Genomic DNA, 21,504 nt, shown 5'->3' with positions numbered 1-21,504 from the left:
TATGTAAATGTTAGTGACATGTGTATACATAAATAAATAAAATATTAAAAAATATAAATAAAACGTGTCTAAAAATTATTTGCTAGTGTATGTTGTTAGTTGAAGATAAACAAAAAAATAAAACAAATAAAATTTGATGGAAATATAATGCATATTTAATATAAATAAATACTGATATATTGTAAATTATAAATAATGATATGGAAAAGTATAATGTATAATACTCCCTTTCGTCCCATATACCATGTCCACGTTGCCGATTCTATCCGTCCCACATGTCACTTTTTTTTTAGAAAATGATTACACTTTAATCTCATTTTAAATTTTTTAATTTTATTTTTTTAAAAAAATTAATTAAATTAATTAGTTATTTTAATCTTAATTTATAATTATTTTTAATTATCTACTAATTATATTTCTTCTAATCCTAATGTTTACAGTGTAGCAAACAGGACGGAGTTAGTATAAAGTAAAATAGTGATATTAATAAATTTAAATAAAAAATGCAAACATTTTACTACTCCCTCCCACCCAATATGGGCCGATATATATTTATATTATACATTTATAATTTATATATATATATATAATCTATTTGTTATATTAAATTATAAAGGATAGTAGTTTGGTGGTGAAAAATATATCAAAAGTTTGGAAATATATTTTTATATTATTTTTTATCTAAAAATATTAAAAAATTATTTTATTTAATTATTTATATTTTTTATAAATAAAAAAAATATTTATATATATATTTAGGGGCTCATGTTTTTTTCTTATGCTCTGAGCCCTTCGAAAGCCAGGACCGGCCATGTTCACATGGTATGAGATTAGACCTGCTTTTGTTCTTCCTCTTGCTAAATGTTTGTTGAATTCTCATCTTCTTATTCTACTAACCCTTATGCTATATTTATGGCTCACTTGGAACTTTTGGCTTCTGATAATTCCAAAATGACCATGTCCACCATTTTATGCCAATCATTTGATCAGAAGTAGATGCATCATGAGATCTTTAGTGGCAAAAGAAAATGAATGTTTATCACAGGAGAAATCCCCTAAACCAGATAAAGAAGTAGTTGTAATGAACTTTCTAATGGGATTGAATGACACATGTGATGCTGTCACAAGGAAAATTCTAATGATAGATCCTTCTTCATCTCTTAATTTTCTTTTTAAATTTTTTAATTTTATTTTGATAACGTGGGCTCTTATGCGGAAATACACATCGAATAAATTCTATAAATTAGATTCGATAAGGTAAGCCAGTTTAAACTTATGATCTTTGATATCACAAGTTCATTTTCTACACCAGTCGGTCATTCTTTTCTATCTCTTAATTAGTTAGTTATATACCATATTATCTAGTATTGTAAAATATAAATTAAAATTAAAATAACTAATTAATTTAATTATAATTAAAAATTATTGATTATTAAATTTAAAATATAATTAAAATAATAATAAATAAGACAAACAAAAAATAGAGATAGTTGAGTAAAAAAAAATATTCCCTTTCCATATAATTTATATTTTTTAAAAATATAATTATATATTTTAATCATATTTTAAAATTTATAATTTATAATTTTTTTTTATTTTAATTAAAAATATTTATTATCAATAATTATTTTTATTAAAATATAATTTAAAGTGGACATTTAAATGGATGCAAGGAAGGAGTAACATAGAAAGGACGGACGGCATTATAGTAATAAAGATGTGACCTGCGGATGGGTGATCCCAAAATCTTACTGCGGCCATAATTTATGACCCGTCAAGTGACCAACCCTACAGTTCCATGCAATTCCACCCAGCTTACCTTTTGCATTCCGTGACCGTCCCTGATGCTGATGCAGGCCAAAGCCATGACGATTGCAACCCCCACCTCCGCCACCGCACCTCCGCGCCTTCCCAACAGCTTCGTTCGTCCCGGCCCCTCCTCCGCCCGGACTTCCATATCCACCAACGTCTCCTCTCTCCTCTTCAAGCGCGGATCGAAAACAATCTCAGCCGTCAAATCCTCTGATCAGCCGCCATCAACCGCCGCGACCTCCCCTCCGCTATCGGTAAATTGGAGCCTCGACAGCTGGAAATCCCGGAAAGCGTCTCAGCTTCCGGAGTATCCGGATGAAGCTACGCTGGAATCGGTCCTCAAAACTCTCGAATCGTTCCCTCCTATCGTTTTCGCGGGTGAGGCGAGAAGCCTCGAGGAGAAATTAGGGCAGGCTGCTCTCGGAAATGCTTTCCTTCTACAGGGAGGCGACTGTGCGGAGAGTTTCAAGGAATTCAGCGCCAATAATATCAGGGATACCTTTAGGGTGATCTTGCAGATGGGCGTTGTCCTAATGTTTGGCGGTCAGATGCCTGTTATAAAGGTATCCCATCTTATCCTCTTTTATAATTTGAATAATTTGTTTAAAGATTGTCTGCTATTGATTATGTAAGCTACTGGTTTCATTTGTTTGATGTGAATCCTTTAGAAATTAAGGATGCCTAATTGCCACTGTGATTTGAATTGAAATTATGCGGCAAGAAGTAATCATTTATCCGTCATTTAAAATTCGTTGTTTGAACAGTAACTTCACTTTCTGGTATTCGTGTTACTTTTACACAGTAAATTCTTTTTAAGCATAAAGCATTTTATATTGTTTAATCAAATTTTGGAGTTTGGCAGTCGGTGGCTTTTGGTGTATTTAGTTTCTTTGCTTTCATTTCACCTTATGGTTTGAATTGTTGGAAAATCACTTCGTATAAAGAGGTTTAGGTTCTGCAATAATTATGCCCAATTCAAAATACTGCTGTTTCCTTTTAATTATTTTGTTCAACACTTTTATGAGTGTTTGTAGTTTGAGATTTTGGAGTCCTGCGTGTATTGATTTGTTTCCAATTCTATTTTGCTAACTTGTCTATATTCAGCTTTCCCACTAATTTGTGATGCTACTTGAAAAAAGGCAAAAAGGAAAATTGCAAAAAGAGTAAATGATATCAAGCATTGGAAATTTCATCTTGCATTATACCCTTTAGGTTGGAAGAATGGCAGGGCAGTTTGCTAAGCCAAGATCAGACCCATTTGAGGAGAAAGATGGTGTGAAGCTGCCAAGTTATCGTGGGGACAATATTAATGGGGATGCTTTTGATGAAAAATCACGCATTCCAGATCCTCATAGAATGATTAGGGCATATACCCAATCGGTGGCTACGCTGAACCTGCTAAGGGCATTTGCAACTGGAGGGTATGCAGCGATGCAGCGGGTCAGCCAGTGGAACCTTGATTTTACTGAACACAGTGAGCAGGGTGATAGGTGTGCCATCCACTAGCCTCCTTTGTTCTAACCATATATTCAGGCTCATGATTTCTATATGAGTGGATAGGTCTTTATTATATTTGATGTTTTACAAGGTACCGAGAACTGGCTCATCGGGTTGATGAGGCCCTTGGCTTCATGGCTTCTTGTGGTCTTACATCTGAAAACTCGATCATGACCTCTACAGAGTTCTGGACATCACATGAATGCTTACTTTTACCTTATGAACAAGCGCTCACTAGAGAGGACTCAACTTCTGGTCTGTATTATGACTGCTCGGCTCATATGCTCTGGGTTGGGGAACGTACAAGACAGTTGGATGGCGCCCATGTTGAATTCTTGAGAGGAATATCCAATCCTCTAGGGATCAAGGTCTTCAGAGCTTATCTCTCTCATATTCCGTGTAGTAATTTGAGAAAACAAGATGTCTTGAGATATAAATATGTTATATTCGTTGTTGTTTTGGCATTTGGATGCAGGTCAGTGATAAGATGGATCCAAATGAGCTAGTGAAACTCATTGAGATTCTGAATCCTAAAAATAAACCTGGAAGAATAGCAGTGATTGCTCGAATGGGGGCTGAGAATATGAGGGTGAAACTTCCTAATCTGATTAGGGCAGTTCGCCGAGCTGGTCAAATTGTCACTTGGGTCAGTGATCCTATGCATGGAAACACCATAAAAGCTCCTTGTGGACTAAAGACCCGTTCCTTTGATTCAATCAGGGTATGACTTTCTTCTAGTTTTTTCTTACTCCCAAGCCACATATATACTGATCCAAGGTTAAATCATCTATGGTTGATAGGAAATGATGCTTCATTACAAAGCTAACCTGTGATTACTTATTTATTGATCTGGAGATTTCTGCATATTATAATAGATGGTACCCAAGCAATGCCTTTATTAATTGGGTTTAATTATGATTTGTTAGGCTGAGGTGAGAGCATTCTTTGATGTTCATGATCAAGAAGGGACCTACCCTGGAGGTGTGCATTTGGAGATGACTGGACAGAATGTTACAGAGTGTGTTGGCGGGTCTCGGACTATCACTTACAATGATCTGAGCTCGCGCTATCACACACACTGTGATCCAAGGCTCAATGCTTCTCAGTCTCTGGAGCTAGCTTTTATCATTGCTGAGCGACTCCGAAAGAGAAGAATTGGATCACAGCGTTCTCTTACTTCTGTAAGGTACTAGAAGAGCGATCCATCCTTGAGATTGCATTAATTAAGGATGAAGATCAGCATTTTGCCTATGTATTTAATCATGCATAATGTTCTATGTTTGTGTGTCGCATTACAATGTCCCATAATAGTAAAATATAGAGATGGCATATCATTAGTTTTGGGGTGTAATAGGAGAACCCGGGTGAAGGTCTTTTCAATCATGATATGCTTAAATACATGCTTGCGATCTTTGGTTTCATGCCTCTGTTTATATGTGTATAACATTACACTACTTGTTAATTTATACTAATCAATAAGATTGTGTTGGATCCATGTTTGCTATACTCAATGGTAGAAAATTACTGGATCGGTGGCGATTCTTGGAGCACCCAAACTAGATAGATTTTCAACATTCATCATGTCAAGGTCCACATGGTGGTCCTTTCCTTTCCATGCCATGAATGGTGTGTATAGAGCTTTTATATCCTTGCTAGTCTTGAACAAGTCAGTCCCCATATTGTGTGTGTGTGTGTGGATTAGCTCCGGTAGTGACCTCTTCTGTGTATTTTAATGTGAGATTTTGCATATGAGCTGGCTAGTGAGCTAACAAATACACTCCAGGATGTCCTTAAATCAATAATGTATCTATTATTGGTTGAGGAATTTTGGACAGATTGGAAGAGAGTGATGTCTCTATATTTACTAGGAATGAAGAAAGTTAATAGATACAGTGTAAAATTAGTGTGGATGGTATATTGGTATTCCCCACAATAAGAAGTACCAAATAGGTGAGCAATGTACACAGATATGGCTAACAACACTTGAACATCCTCTTCAAACACACCTAAGCAAGCAGGGTGGGCCAAGTATCTAGGAATTAGTGATATATAGTGAGTCAGTCCTTACCCCACCACTGCAGCCAAAGTTGACAAAAATCCTCCATGTAAAACACAGGAGTTGGTTGCAGAAGTGGAAATAGGTAGAAAGAAGAGAAGAGCAGCAGTCATCAATCTGTCAACATCTCTACAACCAGCCCAGCTCAGCTCAGAGGCCATTTATTAGGAGGATGTGCATAGTCCCTGTCTGTCTTAGTTATGACTCCACCCCCACCCCCACCCCCACCCGTGCGTGTGTATCATATCATCAATGTGTCCTAGGGATTGGGATTTGGATTCGGATTCCAATCTGTATTCTTCATTGATTAGGCTCTGCACTGTCATCATCACACTACGTTGAGAAATATCATTATTAGTTCAAGTGATTATTATTTAATAATCAATAAGCAGTCTTAACATAATGCCACCCACCAAATCACTTACCTAGTTTGTAGTAGTAGTATATTTTTATAAGATCCACTTGCTTGTTTGTCTGACTACTGTGTCCTCAACTCAAACCCTACTCATTTCAAGCAAATTATTTATTGTTATTGTGTCTTCCTAATCCATAATACTAACACTTGATTTTGACATTATTATTATATTGCCAATAGAGTGGATCCGACTCACTTAAAATATAAAACCATACACAATTATTGATCCCATTACATTACGACAAGAGTTAAACAGTATTTTACTGTATTTCCAGTTCCCTTCCTACCTCACACTCAATCTTGCTTTTCCCCACATTTTCCATATGATATAAAACGACATGTACAATCGCACAAAACGACAAACCCAACCACCAGCGTCCGTATATCTACAAACGTACACCATTGGGGATTCATTCAAACCGGTGTAGAACACCGGGACGTCTGCGGGTCCCACATCGCCGGCACCAGATACTTCCGGCCGTTCACCCCATGCGCATTATAGCTCGCCCCCGTCGTCTTGTCTATCGGCAGGTTTCCGGCGTACCCTGGGTACGCGCCCGACCCGAACACGCCGGTGCACGCGCTGACCGCCTCCAGCGGCGCCGTCGCCGAACCCTGGAAGTACCCGTTGTTGAACGGGTTCGTCACCGTCCCCGCCAGCACCGTCGCGAGGTTGATCACGATTCCGTCGACGCCGACGTCGCCGTTCGGCGCGACGAGCGGCGGTCCCTGCGGGCCGTACAGCGGCTGGTGGAACGGCCACGCGCAGTAGCCAGGGCACTGGGTCTCGGAATTACCCACCCACGCGTACGCGAATCGGGTCGGCCCGCGGGTCGACCCGTGGCTGCCGCAGCGGTTCATGCAGAAGCCTTCGACGGCGACGTCCTTCGCCGTTAAAACGACGTTCACGGCGCCGTTAGTGCGGTCTCCCTTCGCGGCCAGGGCAACGATTTGAAAATTCTTGAGCGATTTCCCGAGGGAGTAGTTCTCGTCGAGGATTTGCTTCCCGACGATGGCACTGGTGGCGCCGACGCCGCCTTTGTACTTCGCCGTCGTCTTCCACCACGACGCGACGGAGGGCAGCGGAGCTTTGCCGGAGCTAAGTGACTGGAGGAAATCGACGATTATCGACCGTTGGATGGGCGTGAACCTTCCGTACCAGATGAGATTAACGGTTACAGTGCCTTTGAGCACAGCGCCGTTGTGGTATTTAAGCACGAGCGGCTGCTGCTGCACGAGCGCCGCCGTGGCCGTGGAAGTGGCGGTACCGCAGAGGAGGCTGAGGAGGAGGGCAAAATGGTAATTGCACGCCATGATCTTTAAGGATTGAGATGCCAAAGGTTATGAGTTCGAGAGGAGTATTTAAATGAGTGGCAATTAGGGAACAGCTGTAACAAGGAGGTGACAGTCAACATCAGCTTTCGACACGTGGGATAATGTGATTGGCTGCAGGTCGAGGTTGCCAGGCTGTATATTTCTAGGGCGTGACATGTACCCTGTAATAGTATACTCCTCCGTCCCACATAATTTGTCCTTATTTTCTATTTTCCTCGGTACCACATAATTTGTCATTTTTTATTTTTGGAAATATAATTATGCACTTTAATCGCATTTTAAATTTTAAATTTTATAATTTTCTTAATTTTAATTAAATTATTTATTTATCTTAATCTCAATCTATAATTATTTTTATTAAATAATAATTATTTTTACTGATACATTTCTTAATTACTTACTTATTATATTTTACCTAAATTTCCGTGTCTACAGTAATACACCCATATTACATGAGACGGAGAGAGTAGCTTTTATCCTCTTTTCTTATTTTTTTATTTTTTTTTTAAACTAATAATCCGGACCTTGTTTTGTCTCTTTAGAAAGAAATTTATTGTATATAGCTACTAAATGTAGTAGATAGAAAGATGGTGTCATATTACATTGTAAGTGTGTGTTTATATTTTTTGAAGTAGTATACGAAAGTATTTTATAAAAAATATCATATTTAATAATTTTTCTTTTAAAAAATATTGAAATACAAATAAATACTTATTTATTAATTTATTTATATTGGCAAGTGGTTTTGTTTTTTGTGAATTTAAATAGCGGCAGGGCGGGGCAGGCTGGCGAGCCAGCTGTGGAGTCAAAACAAGAGTGTGATGACGTGGAAGGTCTAAGTTGAATAGGGGGAGTAGCGATAGTGACGTGGAATCATTACAATTCAGCTGATGTTGACTCTGTTTGATATGATTCGCCTCTTTCTGACTGTTTCACTAGACCCCACTCATTTATACAAGGGTGTGTTTGTTTGGCTGATTTGATTTTAAATATATTACGCCTCCCTTTTTTTTTTTAAAAAAAAATCAAATTAAACTAAGTATTTTTTATTTTTTATATTATATTAAAAATTAATTTATATTTAAAATATCGTATCAACACCTATTTATATCACATTATATAACTATTCAACTTAAAAATTTTTACAATTCAAATTCCAATTCAGAATCTAAACACCCAAACAAACACATCCTAATTTGCTTTTTTTTTTTTTTTTGTCGTAGTTTAATTTTTTTTAGGGTATGTTTGTTTAGATGGGTTTGAAAAAAATTTGATTTGAATTTGGTATTAAAATAATACTCCTTTCGTCCCAACAATGCAACATTTCCTTTTTGGTATGTCCCAAACACTCTGCAACATTTCCAAAATAGGAAATGATTAATCATACTTAACCCCACCACTTTATCCCCTCACATCTTCCAAATAAAAAAATAAAATATACATTTTTCTCTCCATCACATCACTTAATTTCTAAATTATCCTACTTAATACTACCCGCCCAAAAATCCGTACCAAAACTAAATGTTGCACGTTGTTTGGGATTGAGGGAGTATATGACTAGATATTTTATGAGAAAAAAAAAATATTTTTTTCGAAAAATACAGAATCAAAATAATAAAAACCTGAGAATTTGAGCAAAAAAAACATACCTTAATTATTTTTTTTTTTTCAAAAAAAGGTTCAACAGATAGTAAAGGAAGAACCTATTTTCAAATAAAATTATTTTTAAATAAATTTTCTCTAAGGGTGTGTTTGTTTGGGGGTTTGAATTTTGAATTGGGATTTGAATAGTAAAAATTTTGAATTTGAATAGTTGTATGATGTGATATAAATAGGTGTTGGTGTGATGTTTTGAATGTAAAATTAATTTTTAATATAATATAAAAAAATAAAAAATAGGTGTTTTATTTGATTTTTTTGGAAAAAAAATTGGATAAATAGTAAAAATCTAATCCAATCCCCCAATCAAACACACCCTAAGTAAAATCAATGATAAAATACATCATTCTAATTATTTGTTTATTAATGAAATATACAATGTAGAGGCGCCGGGAAAGATGTATAAAATGAGTTTTCAGCGGTCAATTTTGTACATTTATATGTAGATGCTTCTTGCCCTAATGCAATTTTCAATCACTTTTCAAAAGATGATGGAAAATAATTCAGTCCTTCTATTAAATTATTATAAATATTATATAAACATTTAAAAATATTGGTTGTTATATAAATATTTAAATTTTTTATACTTAATTATAAATAATAATCCCTTCGTCCAGCTAAAAAGTATACATATTTTTATTTTGGGACGTCCAATTAAAAAATAAATATTTTATTAAATACCTCATTTTTTCCACAAATACTCTTACTTTATATCACATCATTACTTTTACACCAAAAGGCAAGGGCAAAAATATCATTTTACTACTTTTAACTACCAATTATAATTAAAATACTATTATTTCTTAAACACCGCGCCAAAAGTAAATGTTTATTTTGTATGTGGACGGAGAGAGTATTATTTTTTTTATAAAATATTATACTTTTCTCCGTCTCGAACAGTAATGTAATTGGGATTCGGCACAGAATTTAAAAGAATAATACTTCCTCCGTCCCGTTGGAAGAGTGACGTTTGTTTTTTGCATGTAGATTTTTTAATATTAATATTATATTGGATTTTAGTAAAATAACAAAAATACCCATATTAATATGATGTAATATAAAAGTAATAGCATTTTTGTAATATATTGTAAGTTGAAAGGGTATTTATTATGTGAAAGAGTCAGTACAATTACTAAATTAGAAGATGATAACCTTATTTTGGAACGGACGAAAATGAAAAATAGTAACCTTTTAGTAGGACGGAGAGAGTAATATTCTATTGAAATTGAGTATAAAATGATAATAAAAAACTAAAATATCTTGTAAATGCATTTGCGTAAAATATAATGATATTTGTATAATAATAATAAATATAAATACTTTTAAGATAATATAATTATTTTTAAGAATAAAATTATTATTTTAAAACAAACAAAATAAAATTATTATCTTAATATTAATGAAGTATAGGTGGGCCCCATATATATATATATATATGTGTGCGCGGGCACACCTATATTATCTACATACAATAATGTGGCAGTAATTTACGTCAAATTAAAGTTGACAATTAATATACATCTGTAGCAATTAAATTATATGAATAGAATTTTAATGCTAATTCAATATGCATGCATGATGTATTCACAAGATAGAGATAGATGCATGCATGCATATTTCATGCTACAATTAATATATGCGTACGTAGTGATGAACTGTTAGTTATAATATGTATTAATTGATATATCCAGTTGGCTAGTACAAAATCGATTCTTCACTTAGAATTTATAAAATATCAGTGTATACAAGCGGATCTAGAAATTTTTTCATTATGTCACACTATGAAAATTAAAATAATATCACAATATATTAAATTGAAAAAATAATTAATTAATTACTAGGGGTATAAAAAAAAATAATAATATTTTCTCGGTACCAAGATAATTGACTCTTGACACTAGTGCTACGATATTTAATATAATAATATTTAATTAGTTAATAATAACGAATTATGATATTGTTTTATTATTTTTATGTAATTAACAATAAAATTGAATATTTTTATAAATGTAATTTCTTTTACTTTTTGATAAAAAAAAATAATAATTATATTTATTGAAGAGGAGTTTCTTATATAGTGTAGAAAATAAAACTAAAAATAAGGATAAATTGTTTTTTTAACCCGTGTTTGATTCTCTTTATTATTTTAGGACTTTAAGTCAACTCTGTCTGAAAATAGTTTCGTAAGTAAAATTTTTTCGTTAAAATGGTCCTCCTGTGCCGGACTCGCTACGCTATCAACCTTTGCTAACATGGCGCTAACATGTCATCACTACATAGATATTACGTCGAAGAATCATTTTAGCAAAATTTTTTTACATGCAAGACTATTTTGAGACAAAGTTCACTTATATGTCCTAAAATTGATAAAGGAGGTCATATACGGGACTAAAAAAATAGCTTATCAAGACATTTTGTAAAATAAAAAATAAAAAAATTTCACGTGTCTCTGACATGACATCTACGTGGCAATAACATGTCAGTCACGTCAACGCCACGTCAGCAACGGCAGGCCAGTGTGGTGACTCCGGCACCAGATAACCATTTTAGCGAAAAATTTTTACTTACGGGACTATTTTCAGACAGAGTTCCACATAAAGTCCTAAAATAATAAAGAATGTCAGATACATGACTAAAAAATTAATTTACCCTAAAAATAATTAATAATATAGTGGGTGAAAAAATTAACTTATCCAAAAGAACAAACAATATTGAAGAGTCGAAATATGATGTGTGTATCTTGGCCACCACTATGGTATTGAATAATTTGTTTTAGTATTGTATTGACAACATATTAATTATTGACAAAGAAAATGCTCCCTTCGTCCATCTGCAAGGTTGTCATTGGCTTTTTATATGTTGATATTTGAATATTAATTATTATATTAAGACGTAATACAAATCGAGAAAAAAAATTCAAGAATATATTTATTAGTCTATTATAATAGCAATACAATGACATTTTTAGAGTAAATCATTCAAATATAAAGATATTTTTAATGTCAAGTACAATGACGCAAAAAATCAAATAACAACCTTGCAGCGGGACGGATGGAGTATAAAACATAAATCTACAATACAACATATTAACATAATTCAAATACGGTGAACTAATATTACACTAATAGTCATATTGTACATAGTATGATTAAAGTTAATACATAAAATATGTTTATACAACGCACTCTATATATTGTAACGTATGATTTCAATTAACACAATACATATGCATTTTTTATGTTAACTGAGATCATATATTGTTTGTATCATCACTTTATTGATTAGATTCAATCAGTACATTTATAAGTCATATATGTCTTATATAATTGAACAATTGGATGTATTCTTTTAAATATAATTTTAATTTTTATTGTTTGAACAATTATTTAAATATGATGCTTTGCAAAACAAAAATATACTTCATTCGTCCGCTTCTAAGGGTCACATTTATCTTTTACTTCGTTGTACTTAACATTAAAAATAATAATTTTTTTCTATAAATGTTCTTATAATACTGTTATAAGATACTAATAAAAATATTTTTGTAATTTTTTTTTAATTTGTACTACGTTTTGATATAATAATTAATATTCAAATATTAACACGCAAAACGTAAATGGAATCCTTACACGAAAGTAGTTATATTTTTATTGAAAACTATCATTGTTACATAATAATAATAATAATAATAATAATAATAATAATAATAATAATAATAATAATAATAATCATCTAAAAGAGCATATATAGCACAAGGAAATGCCCAAAAACTCTATGAGAATGGATAGTACAAGCTTTGAATTGTAAGATTGTTACCCCAACTTCATCTATATGTAGAAATTCAAAAAAACTTGTCATGCATGTGTCCAATGTTCCAACAATTCATTGGGTATCATTTTCTCCATTGATTTTTTTTTTTTTTTTCAATAAAAAAACTAACAAGAAAAACATACGCAAAAAAAAAATAAAAAATTAAAAAAAAAAAAAAAAATCAATTAAGGACGATTCAATGGAAAAGATAAGACTAGAAGAAATGAATGCCGGGCTCCTCCAAACACACCATTTCCATGCACAATCAAACCGGCATTGCCCTCAATTAATAAGCTAGCTTCATGGGTTGAAAGGGAGGGCCATATTTACTATGCGCAAACTTGTCCGGCAATCGTTGATTTTTTATTTAATTTTTTTAACTTATAACTTATTTTGATATGCGTCGGGTTGATAAAAACTACATTCAAATTGCTGACTTTTTTTTTTTTTTTTTTTTTTTTTTACCACAAACAACTTCGAAAACTTTAAATTCCTTTGTGGCTTAATGAATGTAATTATATATCAATAATAGTGTGTTGAATGGTGATCATATTTCAAATATATATTATATATTAAAGCATTCTAAAAATGACATAATTCTAAATTTTGAATAGTATATATATATATATATATTTTCCCCAAAATATTATTACGCATTTGATTCTTGTTTCTAATTATATATATGAGTCAAACTTTTATCATACGTCTCACATAAGTATATTCACATCAAATATAAAAATTGAATTATTTTTGTGGATTTTTATTATCTAGTTTCTATTTTTTTAAAAAAAAAAAAAAATCAAATCAAATAATTACTTTATATTTTTTATATTATTATTCAAAAATTCAAACTAAAAAATAAAATAGACAATTATAGTGTAATAGTTAAGTAATAAAAAGATACTCGATCACTTTCAGTTTTTCTTTTTTTTCTTTTTTTTAAATAAAATTCAAAATAATCTAAAAGGACAACCAATAATAAGCTAAAAATTAAAGTTAGGTTTTTGTCACGGGAGGGGTTCAATAATGGAGATTGTGACGAAAATACTACTAATCTAGCTATGGTACCAATAATAACAATTTGTTTTTTGCACATATTTTTATATAATCTTGTTGCAAAATTTCTGTTGGGCTTGTTTGATTGGCATTTAACTTTAAGGTTTCATTTAAATTTTAATTTTAATAGTATTTTAATGTGATACTCCCTCCGTCCAGTTAGAAAGTATACATATTTGTATTTTGGGACGTCCAATTATAAAGTAACATATTCATTAAATATCTCATTTTTTCCACAAATACCCCTACTTTACATCACATCATTACTTTTATACAAAAAAAAAAATAAAGGCAAAAATGTCATTTCACTATTTTTACCTACTGCGCCAAATGTAAATGTATACTTTTAGAATATTATATAAAATTATTATATTTTTATTGAGAATAATATTGTAATAGTAAATTTATTTATTTTTTTTGAATTACAAACCAAGCAAACTTATAAATCCTAATTAATAAATTTAAACTTTATTTTCCCAAATTATATGTGTGTATAATTTTCCCAAGTTATATAGATAGAGTGCATTACTTTGAAGGATGTAATTATAATTCCAATTTTAGAAAGAATTAGATTATTGGATATGGTCTATTTCTTTTGATTTTAATTTTTTAAAGGTTTTGAGTTCTAGTTTGATTTGAACAGTGATGTAATATGATATTTTAATAATAATAATAATAATAATAAATTAGAAATGTTTGGTCTCGAATGATTGGAGATGGATATAATTAATTAGAAATGTTACTAGTGGTGACAATATTTTTTGAGGTCTAATTCGCATAATGATCCTATAATTTAATTAGGTAATTAAATGACAAAATTAATTAATGATTTGTGTGAGAACATATCCATAAGTCGTCTGTTGTGTCGGCCACCCTTTATTTATTTATCTATGCATTTAATAATTAATTTGGAACCATGTATATAATTATGACGGCAGTTTCAATGCTGTTTGATTCAATCAGCACTATAACATATATAGACAATGTAAATTTTATACTCCTTTCGTCTCGTATTTATATATTTATTTTATTTTTGTACGGAATTTTAGAAATATTAGTATCATATTGAAATGTAGTAGAAGTAAAGGTAAAAAGACTAAATTGTTCTTATTAGTATTGTATGATTAAAGATAATGACATTTGTGTAATCTATTTGTACAGTTACTAAAAAAAAAAAAAATACTTTGTTATAGACAAACAAAAATGAAAAAAATAGATAAATTGTTAAGGGACGTAATAAGTATAACATAATGAAATATTGTGTCATATAAAAATGTATAAAGTTGTATATGTATCTATTATAATGAAATTATTAATATATTATGTTAAGCAAAATGATATACTCCCTCCGTCCAAACAATAAATATACATTTATTTTTGGTGCGAAGTTTAAAAAATAATAGTATTTTAATTATAGTGGGTATGTAAAAGTAGTATAATGATATTTTTGCCCTTATTTTTTTTGTATAAAAGTAATGATGTGATGTAAAGTAAGGGTATTTGTAAAAAAAAAGTATGTATTTAATAAAATAGTTACTTTTAATTGGACGTCCCAAAATAGAAATATGTATACTTTGTAACTGAACGGATGGAGTAATATATTATTACAATATATGCAATATAAAATTATTATATTTATTATTATTATTTATCTTAAAAATATATGACCACTGAAACCGAAGCATATAATCATTGCCAAAGAAGTAAGGCCTCCTCATTCCCACATTCAATTGAATAACAATAATAATAATAATAATAATAATAAATGATTGTCCAAATTTCAATAATTGACGACATATATATAACTTCGGTACAACCATCACAATTTGACATCTCACCGCCTTAACGCTATCACTTTTTCTTTTTTTTTTTCTTTTTCTTTTTTTTTTTTTAATAACGTGGGAATTCGCAATCACTATTCGAAAGTGCGCATTAGGTAAACCTCCGGTCGAACTTAATACCCTGCAAACCAGGCCCGACAGAAAAGTTACACTAGGCGAACCATCTGTGGCAAGTAACTTAAAGCGTCGGAGGTTTGAACCCATGACCTCACAGTCACAAATCCAACCTTTACACCACCAGATTATCTTTTACTGGACAACGCTATCAACTTTGGATCAGCTCCCCTGTGCATGTACTTCATATTTCATATATGCCAACAATTTATTAATATTATTGAGAATTATATATTCAATCATAGAACATAATTAAAATTTAGTAAAATTTGTCAATAATGTATGAATATATTAACACCATCCATTATCAATCTATATAGGACATCACTAAGTTCTATTATTTTGAACTTTCCTCGTCCAATAAAAAATATGCTTAATTTCTTTGTAATTGAAACGTATCTTTCATCCTTCGTCCGTCTCTAATGGTCACATTTATCTTTTGAATTATTATATAATATTAAAAATATTATTATATTGTTATATTTTTTTATACAAATATCATTCTATTAATATTATAAGACACTAATTGAAATATTTTTGCAAAATTTTCTTAGTTTGTACTACGTTTTGATATAATAATTAATATACAAATATCAATACACAAAAAATAAATGAGACCTTACAGCAGAACGAAAGTAGTATATAATTTGGAAAATTGATCCACTCTAAAATGATAAAATAAAAATTAAAAATAATAATACTCATGTCTAATAAAAATAAAACAAAATAAAATAAATAAAATATTAGTTTTTATATTTCAAATATATTATTTTTATATTTAGAATTAAAAAAATGGTTAGAAATACAAGTCAAACACACCAAAAACAAAAAAATATAAAACAATCACACCCGAAAATTTGAGGTAAACGTTTTGAATTAATATTGAGGAGTGATTATTGAACAGTAAAATTAATGAATAAATAATAAAAAATAGCAAAAAGGATCTTATATATATAATTTAGTCTAAACAAAAATACAACAGCAACCGACCTTAGCTCAGTTGGTAGAGCGGAGGACTGTAGTGGACTTGCTGAAATCCTTAGGTCGCTGGTTCGAATCCGGCAGGTCGGAATTTTTTGAAGTTAATTTTTAGGTCGCTGGTTCGAATCTTCCCTTCCTTATAGTATTATTTATATTTCATTTTTCCAGATTGCTCAAAAGAAAAGAATCGCAAAAAAGTGATCTCCACTGAACAAGAAACACGATTTAAAATCTATATGCAAAATTCTTCTGCCACTGATAATCATACCTTTCCTGGAAAAACGATTCAAATTTGTTTCCACGACAACATCTTTTTATCAGATTCACAATGGTAAAGAGCATCTGGTTCTTGGTAAAGATTTGAGCAGATACAACAATAAATGTGGCCGTTAGAACACAGAATTGATCGATCAAATGAATGATCAGTTAGGCAGATGAGCCAAATACCAGAGAAAAAAATCATGGCTGAACCAAAGGGGTTCTGCTCCACCGGTCGACGACGAAACTCGAGAGCCAACAGTCGAAACATCAGGCCTCCGGCATGCTCGCTTCCGCCTGAAATAACCTCCGGCCAAGCGCCGCCTGGAAAGCGCGCCGTCCTCTGCTGTGTTAGCTACAAAAATCAGAAGTTCGAGCTTAAGGGTACCTCCCACGACCTCAAGAACATGATGGATTTATTAGTCGGCCAGTTCGATTTCCCCCGCAGCTCTATCCTGGTCCTCGCAGGTACCTCAGAAACAGAATCGTTTCGAAAACTCATGTATCGATCTTTAAGATAAATCGAAACTTACGATCTCTGTAAGTGATCGAGCAATGGGACAATATTTGCAGAAAAAGAGCCGTACAAACCTCCGACAAGGGCAAACATGGAGGCAGCCTTTCAATGGCTGACGAGGGGAATCCAAGCCGGGGACTCATTGGTGTTCTACTTCTCGGGGCACGGCCTGAGACAAAGAGGATTACACGGCGACGAGGTTGATGGATTCGACGAATCCATCTGCCCTGTCGATTTCGAAACGAACGGAGTGATTCTGGATAACTACATTAACAAAACATTAGTCGAGCCAATGATCGAAGATGTCAAACTGCACGCGATCATCGATTCTTGTCACAGCGGGACTGTTCTCGACTTGCCGTACGTGCACAACATGAACACGTACGTCGATTTTTCGAATACGCATCTGTTTCTTATCTTCGATGCGCTAACACCATTTATTTTTTTGCATGTGATGTTTTGTCAGAGGAGAATGGGACGCGAACCATATATCGTCTAACCATTTCAAAGGCACGCGCGGAGGAAAGGTTATCAGCATTAGTGCCTGCGAAGATTATCAACTCGCTGCAGATACATCGGTTAGTTATGTTTTCTTATTCGACTGTAAAACAACGACAACTAATTATACGCTTCGAATAACATTGTTCGAATAAAATATGACTTTGCCGCCTGCAGGGCTTCTCACCAACGAAAGAAATGAGCGGAGCTATGACATGGACGTTCGTAAAAGCTGTTCGAAACAACAGAAATATAACTTACCAAGGGATACTTGACGATATGCATGCCTCCCTCAAGCAAGACGATAAAGTCGGATGTGTAGGTGCCGGACTTCGGAGAGTTTTCCAGCGCAAGATCTTACAGGTCTTCATTCCATTCTTGCAAAAAAAGCAAAATAGTTTTAATTCTTTTCATAAGTAGCAAATAAATCTTCGTTCTTACATATGTTTCGGACTCAATTTTGACACTATTCATCTTTTTCAAAAAAGTATATCACATCAAGTACCTATCGATCAAGTTCATATCAAATTGCAGCAACTCTGCAATTATAATCATAATCGACAAATGCTACCAATTTTGTACACATTTTGCAATCAAAACTAAACATTAAGTAAGTCCTGCAATAGGTTCTTACCTGATATGAATCTCAAAAACATGTTCAGGATCCTCTGCTTTCCTCATCCCACGTGTTCAACACAGACACAAAGTTCGTTCTCTGATCATGGAGATGATTGGGATACTGATGGTTGGAACACTCTACAACCTGCAACCTAGTGGCAGAAAGAAGACTTTCTTGTGTCTACTGCAAAAGGTTTCATCTTCTCAGAAGTTCTTTTTGTATTTCTGTAGACAAGCTTCAAATAATCATGTTGATTACAAATAATGTACACCGGATTCCTCAGAATCGATACCTTTACTAATATTACAAAAGAATGACTGTGATTCGCAAAAGAAGTAAAACTCATCGATGAAAATAAATTTGTATATAGATGATAATGTTCTGTCTTCATCACCACACCAACACATCCATACATAGAACAATGGTTGCATCCCCTAATATATATATATATATATATATAACTAGAGAGAGAGAGAGAGAAAGGCTTTCTCCTACATGAAATAATGACAGGAAATTACTAACTGCAGATGAAATTTTACACAAGCAAGAGCATCCAATATGTCATGTTTCGAAGGCAAGAAGATTTCTCTGAGGTTTAAATAGTATGTGGCGTAGCTAGAAATCGATAAAAAGGCACTCCCCTTTTTTCATTTTCTAGAAACGGACTACAATGCACGATATGTCATCCTTACTTCCTTTCTTTAATGCTTCCATCACGAGCTGCTTTGCCGCCTTCTGAGGGTCTTTAATCTTCTTCGAAATGTCTACAGCTTCTTGATTCGACATTACCTGAAGTTAGTTTTTAACATAACACAGTAAGAATGTTTTGTCACTCAGTTCATGGAAAGGATTCGGTGGGAGAGGAAAAGAACTCGAAAAAACCTTCCATAGGCCGTCGCTGGCAAGAATCAGAAGTTCTGTTTGAGAATTTACTTCAGTGAATCTGATGTCAGGGTCGGACCGTAATTGCATTTTCAAGTTCTTGTCTCCGAAAGCTCGGGAAACAGCCAACTGTCCATTAACTCTTGCAACGTCCCCTGGAATAGCATTAAAAGCTTAATGAATCAACTTGATCCGAGATTACCATTTTTCACATCTAAATTAGTACCTGGCATGTTCGATACGAATCCACCTCTATCTTCAATGCTGCCACGCTCACTGTTGGGCTCGTGATCGACAGTCATCTGCACAGCCTTCCCTCGCTGGGAAAGTACTCCTCGTGAATCTCCAACGTTTGCCACCCAAAGATGTCGATCATTTATCAGAATTGCGGTGACAGCAGTCGAACCACCACTTCCGAGGTTGGAGCTGTTAGAGAGTATAGCCTGATCAGTTCTTTCATAAGCTTTGCTGATAGAACTTCCGGGGTCGGTCCAAAAGTCCTGTTTGGCATTCGACAAAAAATTAAAGATACGAAAAAACAAAAAAAACACAAGGACAATGTAGATAACTCATATCGAACCTAACCTCCTTTAGTATGTTTGCAAACAAGTGCTTCTGCAAGTAAGCCGGTACATTGTCTCCCAAATGCCCATCGTATATAGCAAATAAGCCGAGCTCACGACCTTGAGACTCGGCAAATTTCGCGACATGGTAATCCTCCATGGGATGATTTGCCTTTCCCTTTACCAAGCTGTATCCATACTTGGCGCGCCCCCGGCTGCTGCTTCCTTTGCCTGAGCTGCACGACGAGCTTCCTCCCGAAATCTAAAGGAAACAAGAACTTAACTTTATGAAAATCGCCACGCATGAATTCAATCCAATGCAACATTTGGGTAAGAAAATGCAATCCATTGAGACATAGATGACCATCCTTACAATAAGTCTTCCCTAATAGTTGAATCACGAAAGTAAATTGAAGCCTGATACAAATTCCAAAACCTCAACTAATGGTCTATTCACGAAGCAAAACTCAGACTTGTCTGATAAATTCGTTAATAGAAACTATAAAAACAAATAAATCAGTTGCTGTTTTGCAAAGAATAGGGATGCCTGATTAATTCTTAACTCCACACAACCATCATCCAACTACATATATATTTCTTTTCAAAATCCAAAAATAAGAAAAGGGCAAAGCAGCAGAAGTTTTGCCAAACTTTCCACACAAGAACAATCGAACAAAGCCTCACCTGCGAATAAACAGAATTGAAACAGCACAGATTATCCATTATTCCCAGGACAACTCAACCCAACATCCACCTGCAAATTAAGGCCAGAAACAGCAACCTGTAACAAGAACAAAAAAATAAAATGAACTAAAATAAAATCTTGATCAAAACTAGAGGTCATCCAGCACCAAAATTCACCCCCAAAAGAATCAGACAAACAACCCCTCATCACACCTCCATAAACTAGAACAAAAAAAGCCCGAAATCAAAAAATAAACTTGGAAGACCAAAAACATAAAAAATTAGACTACCTTTGCAGATTGGAAGACGAATTCAAAATGGGAGGGGAGTGGTATTTATGGTGGTATGATATGCAGGCGAGAATGTTTGCCAAAGCCCTCTTCTTGCTTTGGCTTGGCTTGGCTTGGCTTGTCTCTCCCCTGTTGACTTTGTTGCCTTTCTTGTCTCCTTTTATCTACTACTACTCTCTTTTTAATCTCCCCAAAATATAAAGATTTCCCAAACATTCATCACTCACAGTCACCTCTTCGATTTGGTTAGTAATTACATCCATCCATCCACTCTCCATCTGTTTGCTGTTTTCTTTTATTGTGGTGAGGTGGGGTGTGGGGGCCCTTTTATTGGTCAGCCCTTGTGGGTTTTTCTTTTAAAGAAAGAAGATTTTCAAATTTGGGGGTTTCTTGTTTTTCGATTGTTGCTCGTCGCTGTTAATTGTTTCTTGTTTCTTTGGTTATCTCAAAGGGAAACTATTTCCAATCCCAACGACGGCTTTCTTGATTTGTGCTAAGCCTTGCCCTCATCGTCTTTTGTCTGTCTTTTTTCTCTTTTTCATCTTTGTGGAAAGAAGAGAAAGAAAAGGAAAGTCAACCCATTATTTCAAAATACAAAAACTAAAAAACAAAAATCA

At 33.3% G+C, this 21,504-nt stretch overlaps 4 protein-coding genes and 1 non-coding gene across 8 annotated transcripts; 3 read left to right on the top strand and 2 right to left on the bottom strand.

Annotated features, from left to right (window-relative positions):
• The first annotated feature begins 1,743 nt into the window (after positions 1–1,743).
• LOC127261025 (phospho-2-dehydro-3-deoxyheptonate aldolase 2, chloroplastic-like) lies at positions 1,744–4,813 on the top strand. The gene is made up of 5 exons (XM_051289158.1): positions 1,744–2,375; positions 3,025–3,302; positions 3,401–3,677; positions 3,785–4,030; positions 4,236–4,813. The coding sequence occupies exons 1-5, from the start codon at positions 1,845–1,847 to the stop codon at positions 4,500–4,502; spliced, it is 1,599 nt and encodes a 532-aa protein (XP_051145115.1). The 5' UTR covers positions 1,744–1,844; the 3' UTR covers positions 4,503–4,813.
• Positions 4,814–5,976: 1,163 nt separating this feature from the next.
• On the bottom strand, positions 5,977–7,126 carry LOC127261298 (protein EXORDIUM-like 2). Its single transcript, XM_051289592.1, has one exon. It carries the CDS (start codon positions 7,092–7,094, stop codon positions 6,195–6,197), a length of 900 nt encoding a protein of 299 aa, XP_051145549.1. The 5' UTR covers positions 7,095–7,126; the 3' UTR covers positions 5,977–6,194.
• A 9,454-nt stretch (positions 7,127–16,580) lies between these two features.
• Positions 16,581–16,666, top strand: TRNAY-GUA (transfer RNA tyrosine (anticodon GUA)). The gene is given in 2 exon segments: positions 16,581–16,617; positions 16,631–16,666. It is a non-coding gene; the product is annotated as a tRNA-Tyr (tRNA).
• Positions 16,667–16,861: 195 nt separating this feature from the next.
• Positions 16,862–19,322, top strand: LOC127260761 (metacaspase-1-like). 3 transcript variants are annotated; one of them, XR_007840806.1, is made up of 6 exons: positions 16,862–17,302; positions 17,408–17,732; positions 17,818–17,929; positions 18,027–18,212; positions 18,512–18,660; positions 19,306–19,322. XR_007840806.1 is itself a non-coding variant. In XM_051288675.1 (5 exons), exons 1-5 carry the CDS (start codon positions 17,011–17,013, stop codon positions 18,566–18,568), a joined length of 951 nt encoding a protein of 316 aa, XP_051144632.1. In that variant the 5' UTR covers positions 16,862–17,010; the 3' UTR covers positions 18,569–18,753. The 3 variants fall into 3 exon arrangements, 2 of the variants coding, with proteins under 2 accessions (XP_051144632.1, XP_051144631.1); XM_051288675.1 differs by lacking the exon at positions 19,306–19,322 and having other exon boundaries at positions 17,408–17,711; positions 18,512–18,753; XM_051288674.1 differs by lacking the exon at positions 19,306–19,322 and having other exon boundaries at positions 18,512–18,753.
• LOC127260762 (probable protein phosphatase 2C 9) lies at positions 18,814–21,156 on the bottom strand. Of its 2 annotated transcripts, none has more exons than XM_051288676.1 (6): positions 20,888–21,156; positions 20,598–20,694; positions 19,936–20,175; positions 19,577–19,850; positions 19,351–19,505; positions 18,814–19,257 (listed from the first exon to the last, which is right to left on the bottom strand). In XM_051288676.1, the coding sequence occupies exons 2-6, from the start codon at positions 20,634–20,636 to the stop codon at positions 19,123–19,125; spliced, it is 843 nt and encodes a 280-aa protein (XP_051144633.1). In that variant the 5' UTR covers positions 20,637–20,694; positions 20,888–21,156; the 3' UTR covers positions 18,814–19,122. The 2 variants fall into 2 exon arrangements, with proteins under 2 accessions (XP_051144633.1, XP_051144634.1); XM_051288677.1 differs by having other exon boundaries at positions 20,598–20,667.
• Between the last annotated feature and the right edge of the window lie 348 nt (positions 21,157–21,504).

Source organism: Andrographis paniculata, unplaced genomic scaffold (genome assembly GCF_009805555.1).
Source record: "Andrographis paniculata isolate CXL003 unplaced genomic scaffold, ASM980555v1 Contig62END, whole genome shotgun sequence".
Classification (NCBI taxonomy): domain Eukaryota; kingdom Viridiplantae; phylum Streptophyta; class Magnoliopsida; order Lamiales; family Acanthaceae; genus Andrographis; species Andrographis paniculata.
This window is presented reverse-complemented; position numbering and strand designations above follow the sequence as displayed.